General features: G+C 46.0%; 1 protein-coding gene across 1 annotated transcript in view; it reads right to left on the bottom strand.

The window, feature by feature from the left end:
• Positions 1-9,141: 9,141 nt before the first annotated feature.
• Positions 9,142-16,515, bottom strand: part of LOC146171487 (cholecystokinin receptor type A-like) — a 387,924-nt gene continuing 380,550 nt past the window's right edge. Inside the window, exons 7-8 of the mRNA XM_084586523.1 lie at positions 10,797-10,978; positions 9,142-9,486 (exon numbers count right to left, since the gene is read on the bottom strand). Coding sequence (XP_084442649.1) covers positions 10,857-10,978 — 122 coding nt within the window. The 3' untranslated portion in view covers positions 9,142-9,486; positions 10,797-10,856. The remainder of the gene's footprint in view (positions 9,487-10,796; positions 10,979-16,515) is intronic.

Here is a 16,515-nt window from a genome sequence, read left to right on the forward strand (position 1 = left end):
TTACAGCGCCTTCATCTTCGCAACATATTGAAGGCACCCCAATGTTTGCATATCAATCAGAGTTACCATAATTTCGAAATGCCATTAGCTTCGGTCGCGTAGCAGTGCATCGAAAAAATGACATTAACCTAAACAAATGTCATTCGGTGCGATTGCTTGCTTTCTGTGTCGAACAGTCGCAATTCACGGCCCCCGTCGATCTCTTGAAGCATCACTGAAACTTATACGAAGATGTTCCTGGCAAGGTTTTATGTGTTCGAAAAACCAACTACGCAGCAATTTGGCCCGGGGCCCTATTCTCGACAAACATGGCTGCCGTTGGGCGCCATTTATTTTCTCTGATTGTTTCTCAGAACAGTCACGTGTTTCAAATTTGTGGCGCGAAATTTCGGTGTGTCGAAATGGCTTTTTGCGGTGACGTAAAAGTGACGTGAGCGTGAAAACGAATTTTTATGAGCGGTGTTCTTGATGCATGGAGGGTATATATATAAGTAACTTTGGAGGGAAAACAGACGTATATACGATAGAAAGGGAAGCATTTACGTTTGCATTACGAATGGGCTGAAATGAACCGCCCACTCTCAAAAGCCGACTCCTGAATACTGATTGGCTCGTCGACGTAGTGTGGCGGGAAATACGTCATGCATAAACATTTAATGATGACGTCAAAATGACGTATCATTACGTAAATGATGTTCTGCCATTGCTGCAAATGACCAAAGTGGGGCTCCGCCTTTTGAACCACTCGAGGCGGCCGCGAAAAAAACGTGGCGAATTCGGCGTGCAGTGTAGGCGGCTGTTAGCTCACTGCAGTTTGGTACAGAGTTTGGTGAGTGGTGAAGTAAGCTGACACATCTTGTTGTAATTGCAGAAAGCACTGAAACGACGTATAAGGGAGCTTATCAGCTGCGTCGTCTTTTCGAGGATTAGTAATGAAGACGCAGATTTACAGCCGCACGAGTGTAGTAGCTACCCTTCTGCTGCAAATGCTTTGCTCTCAAAAAGAAATCATCGGTCCGCGCCGTCGTCGCCAAGCGCACCAATGCGGCCCGCCAACTCAAGCGGATGATCTGCGTGAGACGAGGCATTTCAGAGAGCAACAGAAGGGAAAGTTGGGCGAGTTGTTAGTTGTTCATGATGGTTTCGTGGGTGCTCTTTCACAGAGACAAAGAAAAAAGAAATAAAAGCGCCAGTCCCATGTTTTCTTCTTTTTGTCTCTATTTTAAACAGCACCCACCAAACCATCATGAATTTCAGAGAGCACAGCGATGCTTTCTAATTATCTGTCTGATCGGTTCGTGAGTACAACCTGAGGGGTCATATGGTTCGATGGCTGCTTAGGAACTCCGCGCGACAGGCAGCGAGGGATCATCAATGACTTTCTTAAACGTCGGCCCTAAACACTGCCTTTTTTGCCTCGCACTATGCACTCGCTGCAACGTTAATGAATTGAACAGCGTTTCCACGATGGGCAAAGCAAGCAAAAATACTCACAGCTTCTATTTTAATAAAGAAATTTATGTTCCATGTACATGGCACATGTTTGCTTGCCACATATGTGATGTGTTTCATATATAGAGTTTTCGTTTACTATGCATGCGGGCTCATTATTTGCTTATATTTTAGAAAAAAATAAGTTGTCCGGAGCACGTTATGATGGTACGGTTTAATTATATAAGTGATATTTTGTGTTGATTGCTTTTTTAATACAGCCTGAAAATAATCACCCTTTATTGATTTGTATCTTACCGTTTCGACAGTAAGGAATACGCGCGCGCGGCGCCACCCTAGCTTCATACCATGATTTCCTCAGTCATGTTTCGCTTTCTTTCCTTATTTTCCGTTTATCCCCTCTGCAGCTGTACCGTAGCCTGAGAATCGCGTAATTACCCTTTCTGCTATTCTGTTCATCTGTTTCGTTCTCTTTCGCGGACATCGTTTGCGTTTCGCAAGAGCTTATCGCACGCCAGAGCATGAAAATTTAACCGAGTGTGAGGCCCAGCGTATGCCTTCCACTTAGTGTGTGTGTGGAACGCTCTCTTTATCTCTCTGCGCTGCTTTTCGCGCTCTACACGACTCAAGCCAACACAATATGTCAGAAGCTTAAGCAGCCTTGGTGACCTGACGGTAGCTGATCATAACGCGGCTTTTCGAAAAAAGTGGGTACCACAGTATCTAACAGTAATTGATACTTTGAGACTGCGAGCGTTGTCCTCGGAGATTGAAAATACAGTGCTGGAAATCTTTGGAAATCTGTCGATTCCTTCTGTCTACGACCAAGTCCTTAAATGTTTTAGTTCCTGCATTTAAATGCCGCTAAGTGAACGTGAGAGTTCATCGGCGCTTGGACAGCAATGCTGCTTTCCGCTCCCATTTTGCACCAACCCACTGCGAATATTCCATTGCCGTTCTTGCTCTTCATCTGAAACTCGCGCGTAGCTGATGCGTTGTTGATGCCGTCGGTAGCTGATGCCGAATGTTCGACCGCAAGTATGTCATGGATGACGAATACCGCACCGCCACAACATACTGCACTCGCTTCACTGCAACTCGAGGCTTCCGAATCACGGAATGCACCGCAGAGTATTTGTTCCTTCAGGTGTCAATATGTAGTAGCAGACGACAGCGCGCTTTTTTCTGTCACTTTATTTCTTTTTTTCTTCAGAATGCGTAACCCGATTGTGTGCTTACTTAACCTGGCACCGTCCTGATGCACACGTCATGCGTACCTCACAATTTGAACAAAATGGCGAATTGTCGAGAATAAGGCCCCCGGACATTGCTAAAGGTTGGCAGCAGCGTTATATCTGTTAAACCACGACCAAAGACAAAACCACGACGCGCGCACATTGACGCTGAGAACAGCGCACGACCGAACCCGCCTACGCTTTGCGGCTTTGGCGACAGGCAGCGTTGTCGGCGTTTTGCGCATCGCGTATAATGCCGAGCTAGATCTCTCCTAATATTACGGTTCAATTTTTGTGTTTTTAAGCTTTTCTCTGGGTACTGTTTCTTGCTCCACATGTTTAAAAGTTTGCTATTGATACTGGGCGGTGAATCTCCGTCCTCTAGTGTGACTTTTGCTTCCTCCACGTGTATATTTAACGTTTCTGACCACTTGTCGATATCGGTGATTTTCTCAATATCCTCGGTCTCTCGTATTCGCCGAAATCTCTCCCGTTCCGTGATTTTGGGTTGTTTGGGTCTTCTAATTTTGGTTCCTTTTCCTAGTGTGAGTGCGGTAATGAAGCGGTCACTACGTAGGTTTTGCTCGGTGTTTTTCCAGTGCGCTCTAGTTACATTCTTGCTTATGGTCAGGTCAGGGTGGTATCCCTGCTGACGCTATTACCCGTGCGTGTGAGTGCATTTGGATCCATGTGTAGGGTGAGTCCTAGTGTTTGCATGTCTTCCCATAACTTTCTGCCCTTTCTGCTTTCCAAGATGATTTACCAACTAGCCCGTTCTTCCACCCTTGCCCTTAGCATCCTGTCGATAGCACCCCGATTCCTGATGGGCTGCATTAAAGTCACCCGCTATGATCAGCGGGTTATTTCCTGCTATCATTAGGGCTTTCTGCAAGAGGGCTTGAAACCTAACTTTCCTTTGCTTCGGAGTGCTGTATATATTCAAAAGAACGATACTGTTCCGGTCTTTTCTCCACTGATAATTTTGGTTAAAACTGCTTCTATGTCCCGAAATTTGATCTCGTGATTAGTAGCGGCTATGTTCCTCTGGATAAAAGTCGTGACTTTAGATTTTTCACCCCTATCGCTGCTGTGGCTTTGATATCTAAGCAGTTTGGTTGGATTTTTCCTAGTCTCCTGTATCATGATAGCTATGGGTTTGTCGGCAGTTTATTCTATGTATTGTTGCAATAGCGCTCGCTTTCTCTGGCACCCTCGGCAGTTCCACTGCCAGATCGTGGAGTTGTCTTTCCGATTACTGCTTTTGTCCATGATTGTTACCCACTGTTTCTCCTAGTTTTGCGATTCTGTTACTAAATTCAATGAAGACCATTGATGCTTCTTACATTTGTTTAGTGAGATTTAGAATCTGCACTGGCATCTGTCCCTGAGTCCTTAGAAGTTGCTGAATTAGTCGGTTAATATTGTCGAGTTGCTTATTAAATTTGTCGTTCTGTTGTTCAAATTTTCTATTTAGAGTTACAAACGAATCGGTCTCTCCCCTTTACGCTTCTGGGGTGGCGGTGGGGTGAATTCCAAGTTCATACCGTTTGATTCCTCTGAAATATAATTAGTAATAATTGAATTTGTGGTTTTTGGTACCTCATTTGATTGAACTGCCGGTGGGCCTTTAGCCGTGGGCTTTTCAGTGAATTTGGATTTAACTTCCTGAATCTCGCCACTCATTTGTTTGATCATCTCTCTATGTTCTGCGTTTTCCCCTCTGAGTTTTTCTATCTCTCTAACTTCAGCCTGGGAGGTTTTGCTAGCGAAGCTTACCGACTTTTTCTCTGCTGACTTGAGTTGGCCCCATGGATTCTTGAAATCTCTGGGAGGCAGGTCAGGATCTCGTCCCTGGCTCGTGTCCCGGGACTGCGAGCTCGCTCTGGTTCTCGAGCTTGATCTTGATGTCGATCGAGTCCCCGACCGTGGGTCCGTGCTTCCCCGGTTAGTTCCTCGAGGTTCTCGTCCTCGGGGCTCTTGTTCCGAAGAGTACAGGGTGGGTCCCTTGTTTCCTGAAGTTGATTGCATTTGTTATTGCTCCAGCTTTTTCTCCAACATTTTCTTCTTTGAGAGGTAAGGCTCCTCTGTATCTCGCGGCATTTGTTGTCTCCTAGGACGTGGTTTTTGCCGCAGAGTTGACACTTAGGTTCACATGTGTGTCCAGCTCCTGATTCCAAGCCACAGACGCGAGACTTCACGTCACACGTGTCTTGGCACACATCGGCTTTTGATTACCTGTAATTGAGCCATTTCAAAACAAACCAGTCTTTGAACAGTATCAGAATGGTCTTGGATCCCGCTCCTAGTCGTCTAATGCTACCATTTCTTCATTCTACCATTTCTTTAAGTTCCTTCGCTGAATATTCGAGTGGTACATCGTGAACGACGCCTTTGCCTCCGTCCTCCGGCATGACGATGTATGACTTGGCTTCAGTTATGTTGGGTCCAATCTTCAGAGCTTGAATTGCTGTGTAAAGTTCTCTCCGTATCCATGGTGGCCACCAGTATTGATTGCTGAGTAGACTTCGGGGAGATGATGTCATTCCTCGTGGTCGTCAGGTCCCTGCCGGCGGCTTGGATGATGACTCGAGACAAGTTCAATCTTCCTACGATGTTGATAATAATGTTAACTCCGTCTCTGGGGTGAATGATGATCTCGTTCGCTCCTGTTGTCGATCAATCAATTTTTCGGCCAGCTTCCTCCCTTTAGGGGGCTTGGGCTTTGTACGGCTCAGCGCTCCAACGTGGCCGGCTTGGGCGTTGTCGACTGCCACGTTTCGGATTGTAGGCATCGCTGGCGAAAGCATCTCTTCCCTCCACGATCTCCATCATCTTGCTCATCTCACGTCGCGACGTTCTGGGGCCGCGCCCAGCCTCTTGGGGTTACGCCTAGCGCCAGGCGAGGCTTCGGAGTCGAGCTAGGCCTAACGGCAGGCCTCGGTCAGAAATCTTCAAAGGCTCATAAAATCCAGAAACTCTTGCCTACAACCGAAAGTCCGGTGTCCCCGTCGTGCTTCGAGGTTCTAGGTATCCATTGGTAATACAGGATTGGAGGTGAGACTTCAAATAATATATTCGTAGAAGGAACTTTGCGGAGCGAAACAAAGTGGCGCTAGGATGTGCAATGGTGTCAGCAGCGGTGGTGACCATGGAATCCGCGTTGACGTTACGTCATCGTGGCTGCCATCTTTTCCATATGTTTTTGAAAACTTCAGACTTAAATATCGTTTATTGATTAAATTATTAACGTTTTATTCTATTCCAAACCCCCATTGTCTTGTGTGTGGCTAGTTCGTCGCAATTTCGACGATTTCCGCACAATTCTGGCGTCACTACCGGTTTTCACGTCCAAAGCGATTTTGACGTCGGACTTTTTTGCCTCTTATTAGATAATTGCTCCACATCAATCACACTTGGCGCGCAGAGACATTCTCGTCCTCACACAGTCATCTCCTACCTCTGAAATGAACGACACAAGGCCACGTTTTGCGTCCATTTCCATCTGACGCGATCTCGCCGACATTGTCAAGTAAGACTTTTGCCCTAATAAAGTGATAGAGACCGCGGCCGTGCCAGAGAGGCTGCCGAGAACAACTGGAAGCCAGGCTAGTGCGTTGGCGTAAAGCTTGCCAAGTTGAACCTCTACAATTTTTTAGTCTTCGTCCCCTCCACCATCAGCGAGAAGGACTTCGCCAAGTTCTTCTGGAATCCCGCTGCACGGCTTAGAAGAAAACAGCTCGGGCTCTACACTTTTGATAAGGGAAAATTCCTGCCTTTTTATGCATTCCCCCTTATATTCCCGGCACCACCGTACATCGACTTTGGGAGAAAGGGGCAGCCACGGCAAGCTGCAGAGAACACTGAGCGTTGCTGTGAAGCTGATAAGGGTCGATAAAAGGTCGATTCACTGACGCCGCTGCAGGCCAGCTTAAACAAACGTGTCCCCAAAACTTGCTTCTGGACGCCGCATGGCACATACATGCGGGAGCGAGACACCGACACGGTAATAGCTTGTCCCAACATATTCACTTAAGCAAGAGATGAATAGTTGTAATTTTTACTGATATGGCCAATGGCCAAATGCACAAGCAACTGCGTACATTTTACCAAAAGCTTTCCATTCTAAAATAAAACTATGATTCCATCAGGCAAATCTTGGCCCACGTCGCTGATCTTGGCGAATAGATACCGCGTAGTGTGATTGACAAACCGATGAAATGAGTGATTACTTGTTGTAACTGCCCTGTTCAGAAACTAGTGGGGCGGCTTTTATATAATGATACTTTATTTCCGCCGTCGATAAATAGGATCAGCGACCTCCGGCAGTGGTGCGACTGAGCTATCGCAGAACAGTAATGGTGGTTTAACAGCGCAAAACAGACACAGGCCGAGAAAGAAACTAAGCGACACACAAGTTTCTTTCTTGGTCTGTGTCTATTTTGCGCTGTTAAACTACTATTATGAGGCAACACCAACTAGCCCAATCTGCAGTTCTTCCGCAGAAGAGTATTGAGCGCGCTGTGATGACCGTAAGGTGAGTCACTGCTTGATTTCCGAGTACTACTCTAGCTGCTCTGCAATTCGGGTCATGGTTTAATAGTGAGCTCTGTTTCTACATTCCTCGTCAGCGAAAGCCTCGCGTTTCGACTTTTTTTCTGCTGGCGTGTGCAGGCGTATTGGACTGCCGAATAGGGTGAGGGCTTAGAGGTGTATAATTGCAGGTGGGAAATTCCAAACCAGAATATACAAGTGAAAACTGCATCCCTCAGTAAACAAAAAAAGAAAAAATATTGGAGGACGCTTAAGCTTCGCCTTCAAGAGTGGAACGCGATAGCGTTATTGCACCTCGTTCGCACCGCTCACTCATTCGCTCGGTATGCTCTTGAGTCACACAAAGACATAGTTTTCATACTCAACACTTCTAAGTGCACTGTACAACTTTTTTTCTAATTATTTGTTCAAACAAGTGCTTACGTCAGGGGCGAGTGGCGCGCCACGTGTCGGGACAGCGCCGCACATTGCGAGGAGGGGTTCTTCTGTGTTTGCCGCAAGATGACTCTGCATGTGCGCACAGCGCAGAAGAAATGTAGCGGAAACGTACTTCGCTACTCGTGTAACTGCGACTTCTGTAAGTAACATGCTCATAACTACCGATATACACCGCAGTATAACGTTCTACGGCACCTTTATAAGGCAACACCGCATTCACTAGAAGCGCTTTTATACCGCTTTCAAGCATCGAACTCGTGGCTGAGTGGTAGTGTCTCCGTCTCACACTCCGGAGACCCTGGTTCGATTCCCACCCAGCCCGTCTTGGAAGTTGCTTTTTATTTATGAAGTGTATGCCGGGATTTATCGCTCACGGCCAACGCCTCCGACGCCGATGACACCGGCTTTTCTGCGACACGAGCTCCTTAACGCTATCGCGTTAAAAATGGCATGTGTCGTTATCACATCCCTACATGATGGCGTTGGAACAAAACAGGGGCTCTTTCAAGTTGTCCCATACATATTTTCTCTCAAATAGTGTGAAAGATACGCTGGTGCGGTTACTGCCGTCTGACGGTTGGCGCAATAACGGGAGTTAGACGGATGTTGAATTAAAATGCAGGTAATAAGCATTTTGTTTTTGCTTTTTTTTGGACAACATTGAACCTTTATTAGAATGATTTCCCTGTTTAAAAAATTATTATTCGGAATGATGGTTGAAAAGATTGAATATTTTTTACCGCCGCTGAATTGGCTTCTCCTCTGTGAGCATCCCTAAAATCACATTCCGCGTGTAGCATCTTCTCGTAAATCACGCAAACGTCTCCTCCGTCATAAAGGAGGTAGAAAGAATCTGAATTTCACGAAAGTTGTGCCATTTTATTACCGGGAAGCGTGCGTGTATTCCCGCCTGAAGATCTTTCAAAAGTGGTTTTTGAAAATACAGTATCGCAAATCAGGATCGCAGAGTCAAGAATCAAGAGGGAACCTGGACTCCACTTTCATTTTGGAAAGCTTCCACTACGCATTACAATATTGTGCGTGAAAACCGAAAATCGAAAGTTGATTACTCATTTTCCCTACATAGTTACCCTTTATGTTCTGCTTACAGTCCTCCTCGTCAGACAATACACCTTCACAGACCGCAGCATTCTATCCCTCATACATTTTTAGGAACAAATCTGCATAAATAATTTAAAACTGTCCAAACGTATACACGGAGTCTGAGGAGAACATTATTAAGTTATCGACTGTTTCTCAGCGAATAGCCGTAAATAGGATACTAGGCAGTTACTTTAGAGTGTTCGCCTCTGAAGAGGCATGAACGCTGCAGTTGGTTAAAGCTAACATGTGGAGCTTAAAAACGCTGCTCTCTTGAATTGAATGGCACCAAGACAAAAGAGGGACTTCGAAGCGACTAGAACTCAGAAACGTATTGAAACTGCAAGTGAGAGTTATTGTCGACGATGGCTTTATTGACGTTGAGTGATGGCACCCCAGTCAGGTTCATGCTTGCTTGACCAGAAAAAAAATCCAGGCAAATCGCTGTTGACAAGAGACGACTGGTCTACGTTGGCACGACACATGGACGACACGGCACGTCGCAAGTTGACCACGAGGTAACCAAGCAAGTAAGCACGCTTTGTCCTCACATGTGCGGTAAATGTCACACATTTACGGCCAGGAAGATGCCGCACAGAAAAAAAGCATTGGGGTGAGATGTCAGCGCAATGTGTTCATCTGTGAACCACAGTCTGAAATATGCAGTGCTGAGCTGACGACGGCAGACTCTTCCAGCTGCGACGGATGCCTGCGATGAAGGAAAGAAGCGGAAGATAGAGTTTGAAAGTGACATTACTATCTCTGTCTCTTACCTTGCTTCCCCCTTTCAGTACCAGGAATTTCTGGAATAGTTCTTAAGCTAGTGCGGCAATGCGCTAGGTTGCAGATATTTCGCTGATTATCCCCATACATATCCCTATGCTTAGCTCGTGCCGGATAAAGAGTGTTCCATATCTTTCAATACACAGGAATAGCAATTGTCATCGAATGTAAAGAATTCCATACTTTATGACCATGTCCGCTTTTAGGCCTACATTTTTCACAGCCTAAATAAAGCACTTTGTTCCTAAACTATTGGAGTTATTCAGCTAACGGACTTAAGACAGGCAATAAGTTTTTCAAACTGCGAAATACCTATCTTTGGCAGCATGAAAATAAAAATATATGCAGGGACATTTACTGCTGACGTAGTCACAAGCCGTATATACTCGCGATTTCATACAACGTGCTAATATTCGAACAAATAAGAATTCGCAGCTCTCTTCACTGCTCGAAGCGTCGAAAGCACCACACTGCAATAGTAAAACAAAATATATGCTAAAAGTGACTTTGCACGTATGTGCATTTTTCATATATTCCAGTTCTTTTGCTGACGGATACATTTTCTTGTACATGGAGAACGCACGAACAAAGCGACAGCTGTCGGGTATGGTGGAGGTAGCTACTGCTGCGTTTGCTTCTGAGAAGGAAGCCCAGAAAGTCCGCCTTCTTTAGTATTATCATTCAAGGTCCAAGTAAACACGAAGTCGCAGCGTCCTTCTTTTACGTTCTAGATACTCTCTCCTGAACCATCACCTTCTGCTGCCATCGCAACTTTAAAAATAGAAAAGGTTTGTATCGCGTATAGACGAGAAATATTCTCGTCTTCTATCAATAGATATGATCTTGTTCACATGCATTTACTTTGCAACTTCGGTCTCATCGTCTAAGTGATTTTGAATGCTGTGGCATGTTGTTGCTTTAAATTAAGTACCAACTTTGCCCAAAATAAATAGACTGCATGGTGTGCGTCTCGTGTGTATTCAAAAGTCAACAGGAATTCCCAGATGATCACAACTTTTAAGAAGTGTGGACAGGAGCTCGCCTTTACTTTGCCCAGATATAGATCTTCAGAAGTGGTACGAATTCTCTGCTACCCAAATGAGAAGCGGAATACCAGCCTGCTTACTTTTGGCAAAGAGGGTACATGAAAAATGCATGCCCGAGGGAACAATAAACCAAAATCAGAGCCGACGTGGTGGCTCGAAGGCAGCGATGAGGCGTGGGAGTCTGCATCACCTCGAGGCGCGGCTCCGTTGAGCGTGCACCGGTGCGCACATTATGGCGAGTGGGGCCTGCTCAGGACTGCGCGTCGATTGCGTTGGCGCCGTCTGTGCGCCGGGCGCAATAAGTGGACATGTTGCAAGAAGACGAAGACTCGCCGTCAGCCACCGATGTCGCAGGCGGCTTGCACACGGCAACTGCGCACGAAAGAAAGAACCATGCGGCAATCAGACACTTTCGAAGAAAGAAAGCCAAGCAGCAGCCGCTGCTGGTGTGAGTACAGTCATCGTACTCCCTTTGATATTTATTCCGGACAAAATCTCTTCTTGCATTTGGCATGCTTGCTACAATGGGCTTCATAACCCGATCGGTTCCTGCAATGTTTGGGATATGTATTCAGTTGTTCCGTGGTCAAAATTTATATACAAGCCTTGCTAGAGTAAACTATCTAGACATGCTTCAGGGAAACCTTAAAGCCTGTATTTTCGTATAAGTGGCATGCTATTTTCCTGTGCTCCCCCCCTTTTTTTTTTTTGCTCAGTTTTTCGTTCATTACAACCCATACTTAGTGCTGGGTAGCCAAAACAAAAACGTCTGGTTTGCTTCAATTATTTGCTAGCCTTCACCTTTCCATGCAGGGTATACTGTACAGTACTGAACTATAGCGTGCTTCGATACACAATGATCAGTTCTGCTATGCTATGTTACACATTACTAATAGGCCAACCAAATAATCAACTCATTCAATGTGGAAAATCCCGCCTACGTTCCACAAACTGCATTACGATTTGAGCAGTTCCCGATGCAGCCGTAGTGGCTAAAACGACACATATTTACAAGGTGTGCCAGTAGAGAATCATGAAGCAAACGCTGAATGAAAGGTACTCCAGATTAACCACACACGCTCATTTTTTTTCTTTACGAAATGACAAAATTACAGTGAAACAAATTCTGAAAAACATTGAAAAAGATCGATGCAGGCAAAGCAATCTAAGCATTCACGTAAGAAAGTGTGTAAAGAGTGCAATCAGCAAGGAACACAGGAACCGATGTCACGTGCAGTCGCATGCAGAATAATAGACACCGCACAGTAAGCACATCTGCACTACAAGCCATGGTAATTTTACAAGCGTCAAATGACCAAATAAGCTTTGTATATTTGCTTTCCCAGCCCTCTAGCAGCGGAATAATTTCCCTAGTAAAGCTGTTGGCATACATAGACCTGAAAATATTTTCTGCAGACATTTTCATTCCTGAGGCGTGTATGCGTTTATGTTTACACTGTTTCTCTTGAACTCGTGCGTTAAAACCTTGTTTGGGGATTGTGTTTCTTTGCCACCTTCAGTATGCCACCTGCTCATGAAAAGCGTTTTGTAAATAAGGCGGTTCACATCTCTTTTTGGCCTGGTTGGTGCATACTTGAATTCGTGAACAAATTGCTCCAAGACAGGCAAACCACAAGAAAGAAGACGAAACGCGACGCATAATGGGGTCACGTCAAGCGCTCATGTATTGTGCTCCTTGACTCTGAAAAGGGTTCAACCTTGAAAACATGAACTAGCCCAGCAACAAATGTTGCTGCATTTTGTACGAACACAATAAAAGATGAAAACGATCGCAGATATTGTCACGTAGTGGTGATCAGGGTCGACGACACAAATGAAGAGTCGGTGATTGCACTGAAGAAACTCTTTATTGGGCTGACTTGCGCCCAAAAAAGATCTAAGCGACTCGGCGGCAGCGATAGCAACAAACGTGCTCGTCGATCGTCGAACAAAGAATGCCCGTCACTTCGTCAACGCTCAATTTAAAGGCTGCTCAGAACAATCTAGATAACGTCGCGAACTACTACTAGCACAACCTGGAACATTCTAGAAACATACGCAAGTGATCGGAATCTTCGAGACAGATCTCGGCGAATCTTTTGTGACAAAGAGAATGATAACGCGTCGTATCGCGACAACGAGCATTAACAAACACGGGATACAGAATCGATACGCGTGCCAGAATCACAGTGATAAGGCCGCATGCCGGCGGCTGTTAGGAAACAACAAATACAGTTTTAAAGGTTGCGCGGTATTACTCCCCCCTTAAAAAAGATCGCCTCGATGTTCCAAATAAACAAAACAACTTACATAGAAACATTACAAAGTTTAAACACGATGGATTCATTACCGCGCGTAGTAAGGTTGCAGACGAACAACGTGTACGATTTCTGGGCGTGCGCGTCGCCGTTGTGATGCTGACGTTTCGTCGGGGATGACTTCATAGTGCAGTGGTCCGACGGGGCGAATTATTTTGTACTGCCCAAAGTGTCGAAGCAACAACTATTCACTTAGTCCGCGACGGCGAATTGGTGTCCAAACCCACACTTGGTCTCCTGGATTGTACTCTGCGTGGCGTCGTCGTAAATTGTATCGTCGATTGTCGGTGCGCTGTTGGTCTTTAATACGCAGCCGTGCGAGTCGTCGGGCTTCCTCTGCACGCTGCAGGTAGGCGACGACGTCAAGGTTGTCCTCGTTGGTTGCGTGCAGCAGCATTGCGTCGAGCGTCGCCGTGGGCTGCCTGCCGTACAGAAGCTTGAACGGGGCGCTCTGGTCGTCTCCTGGACTGCCGTGTTATACGCGAAAATCACGTACGGAAAGATGGCGTCCCAGATCTTGTGTTCAGCGTCGACGTACATGGTGATCATGTCCGCGATCGTTTTGTTCAGGCGCTCCGTAACGCCATTGGTCTGAGGATGGTACGCAGTTGTTCGTTGATGGCTTGTGTGACTGTATTCCAGGATGGCTTGCGTCAACTCTGCCGTAAACGCCGTTCCCCTGTCCGTGATGACCACTTCTGTGGCGCCGTGTCGCAAGAGAATTTATTCGACAAAATGTGTCAACTTCTGCCGCGGTACCATTGGGCAGTGCTTTTGCTTCGACGCAACGTTTAAGGTAGTCAGTGGCCACGATGATCCACTTGTTACCCATAGACGAGGCTGGAAAGGGGCCGAGCAGATCCATCCCAATTTGTTGAAAGGGCAGGTCTGGGAGCGGAATCGGGTTTAGTAGTCCTGCTTGTCTGATAGGCTGCGTCTTGCGTCGTTGGCATTCGCGACATGTCTTCACGTAGTGGGCAACTTCGGCAGGCAGTCGCGGCTAGTACTACTTCTGGATTCGACGCAACGTGCGTGCAAATCCGAGATGGCCTGCTGTGAGCTCATCATGCAACGCTTGCAGAATTTCCTGCCGGAGGTTTTTAGGCACTACAAGAAGTTGCGCGGTTCTTTTGGGTGTGAAATTATTCACGAGGAGGCCATTTCTTAACACGAACGATGATAAATGTCCCCTGAACACACCAGGAGGGGAAGCGGTCTTTCCTTCTAAGTAATCGGCTAGCGCGCTAAGCTCAGGGTCTGATCGCTGGGCTTTTTCCTTCCGGACGACACTTGAAAAGGCAGTCAAAAACGCTTCCTTGAAAATATGTCAATCCTTCTCAGCTGTCTCATGATTTTCGAACCAAACTCGGGCATGTCCTTGAAGAAGAAAGTAGACTTGCCTGAATTTCGCGGCGTCGTTCCAGCCGTTCAATTCTGCCACACGGTCGAGAAGGTCCATCAGTCTTCAGCATATTCACTGGGCAATCCTTGGAAGATGGGGGGCTCCCTGGACTGTTCAAAGACGACTGGTGATGTTGACTGGGCCATTTCCAAAGTTCATGCCTTCCGGAGTCGAACGGGGTCAGGCAGTAAACCGTGTTCGGGTTGTAGCCCTTGGAGTCGGCGGCTGGCTCGGTGACCTGTAGGCTCGTCTTCCAGGGCGACAGGAGCAAAGCTGAGGTCTTCGCTTGAAGGATCAAGGGCAGCAACTCCACCAGATGTCACGTGGTGGTGACCAGGGTTGATAACACAAATGAAGAGTCGGTGATAGCGCAGAAGAAACTCTTTATTGGGCTGACTTGTGCCCGCAAAAGAACTAAGCAACTCGGCGGCAGCGATAGCAACAAACGTGCTCGTCGATCGTCGAACAAAGAATGTCCGTCACACTTCGTCAACGCTAAATTTAAAGGCTGCTCAGAACAATCTAGATAACGTCGCAAACTGCTACTAGCACAACCTGGAACATTGTAGAAACATACGCGAGTGATCGGAATCTTCGAGACAGATCTCGGCGCATCTTTCGTGACAAAGAAAATGATAACGCATCGTATCGCGACAACGAGCATGAACAAACACGGGATACAGAATCGATACGCGTGCCAGAATCACAGCAATATGGCCGCATGCCGGCGGCAGTTAAAAAACAACAAATACAGTTTTAAAGGTTTCGCGGAAAAAAGGAAAAGCGTTTTGTAATGAAGGCGGTTCACATCTCTTTTTGGCCTGGTTGCTGCATACTTGAATTGGTGAACAAATTGCTCCAGGCCAGGCAAACCACAAGAAAGAAGACGAAACGCAACTCATATTGAGATCAAGTCAAGCGCTCCTGCATTGTGCCCCTTCACGCTAAAAAGGGTTCAACCTTGAAAACATGAACTAGCCCAGAAACAAATGTTGCATTTTGTACCAACACAGTAAAAGATGAAAATGACTGCAGATATAAGTAACGGCATACAAGTGGCGGCGTTTCCATTTCTGCTCAAATGCGTAAGAAGGAATTAAGCTTGTCTAAAGTTGCCGAGCTCACATTTGTTTAAACAGTCGTTTTTTTGTTTTTGCTTTTTGTTTTTTGTTTTTGCTCTGTTTCCGTCCCTTCAGCGTTTCGCAGCTGTTGATCTTCTTAGAGGCGCAAAAAATCGCTTCTTTTTTTCTCTCACCATATTTGGCTTGTGCTGTCAAAATTTGTGCAGAATTAGTGTCCACTTCCAAATTTTGCATTTCGCCCCATGTGTAATGTATTTCGGAGTTTGTTTTGATAGGAAAATGCATCTATTACGCCATCGAAAATTCCAAAATTTAAGTCTACGAATACAGATGCCGATGAATACAGATTGCAACACAGAGGTAATGCAATTTCCTTGCGTCCTCAACTAGTTCAACAGCAGTCTTTAGTAACTTGCTTCCTAGCAGACACCCATGTAGCACATTTAGGTATCAAATATGCGCACCAGCCAATCTTGCAGACCAGCATGATTTACTTGAATACTGGCCGCAGTCGATTAGAGTTCGCCATACGATCTTCCCTGCCAAATGTGCAGCTACTGCAGCTGCACATTTAGCATATTTACCGTAGTTGAGCGATTTCCTTTTTAAATACTTATTTGATTGAGTAGATACCTGCCCCTTCATCATTGCTTGGAAGTGTTTTCAGCCGACGGCGTGGCACTCTTTATTCAGGGCTTTTTTGATTGAATGAATTACTAAAACAAGACTGATTGCGTGAGTCGTTTATCAAATCGAGTTTCGTCTTAATTCTTCTCAATGCTTTTGTAACTGTTCCTGCAATTGCTCCTGTGTCTTCTTCTCAGAAAGATTTTATTAGCTTTACGGCTAATATGTGGTCTGGGCGAAAAGGCGGAGTCGAGTACTCAGAAAAAACGAAGTCAGGCTTCGAGTTAGAGGCATGTCCAAGTTCAATGCCACTTGGGTCTACCTGACGTGCAAGGCTGAGACTATTATGCCCAGGTCGGAGATGCTAAGGCCTCCACTGTTCCTAAGGCAGCTTCACCACAAGTCTTTTGACCTTGTCCGGAGCTCCACTCCACAAGAAACGGAAAAGGATCCGCTTCAGGCGGAGCTTCATCCGCGCCG

This window comes from Amblyomma maculatum, unplaced genomic scaffold (genome assembly GCF_055883805.1).
Source record: "Amblyomma maculatum isolate TAMU_Amacu unplaced genomic scaffold, ASM5588380v1 scaffold_22, whole genome shotgun sequence".
Lineage (NCBI taxonomy): Eukaryota > Metazoa > Arthropoda > Arachnida > Ixodida > Ixodidae > Amblyomma > Amblyomma maculatum.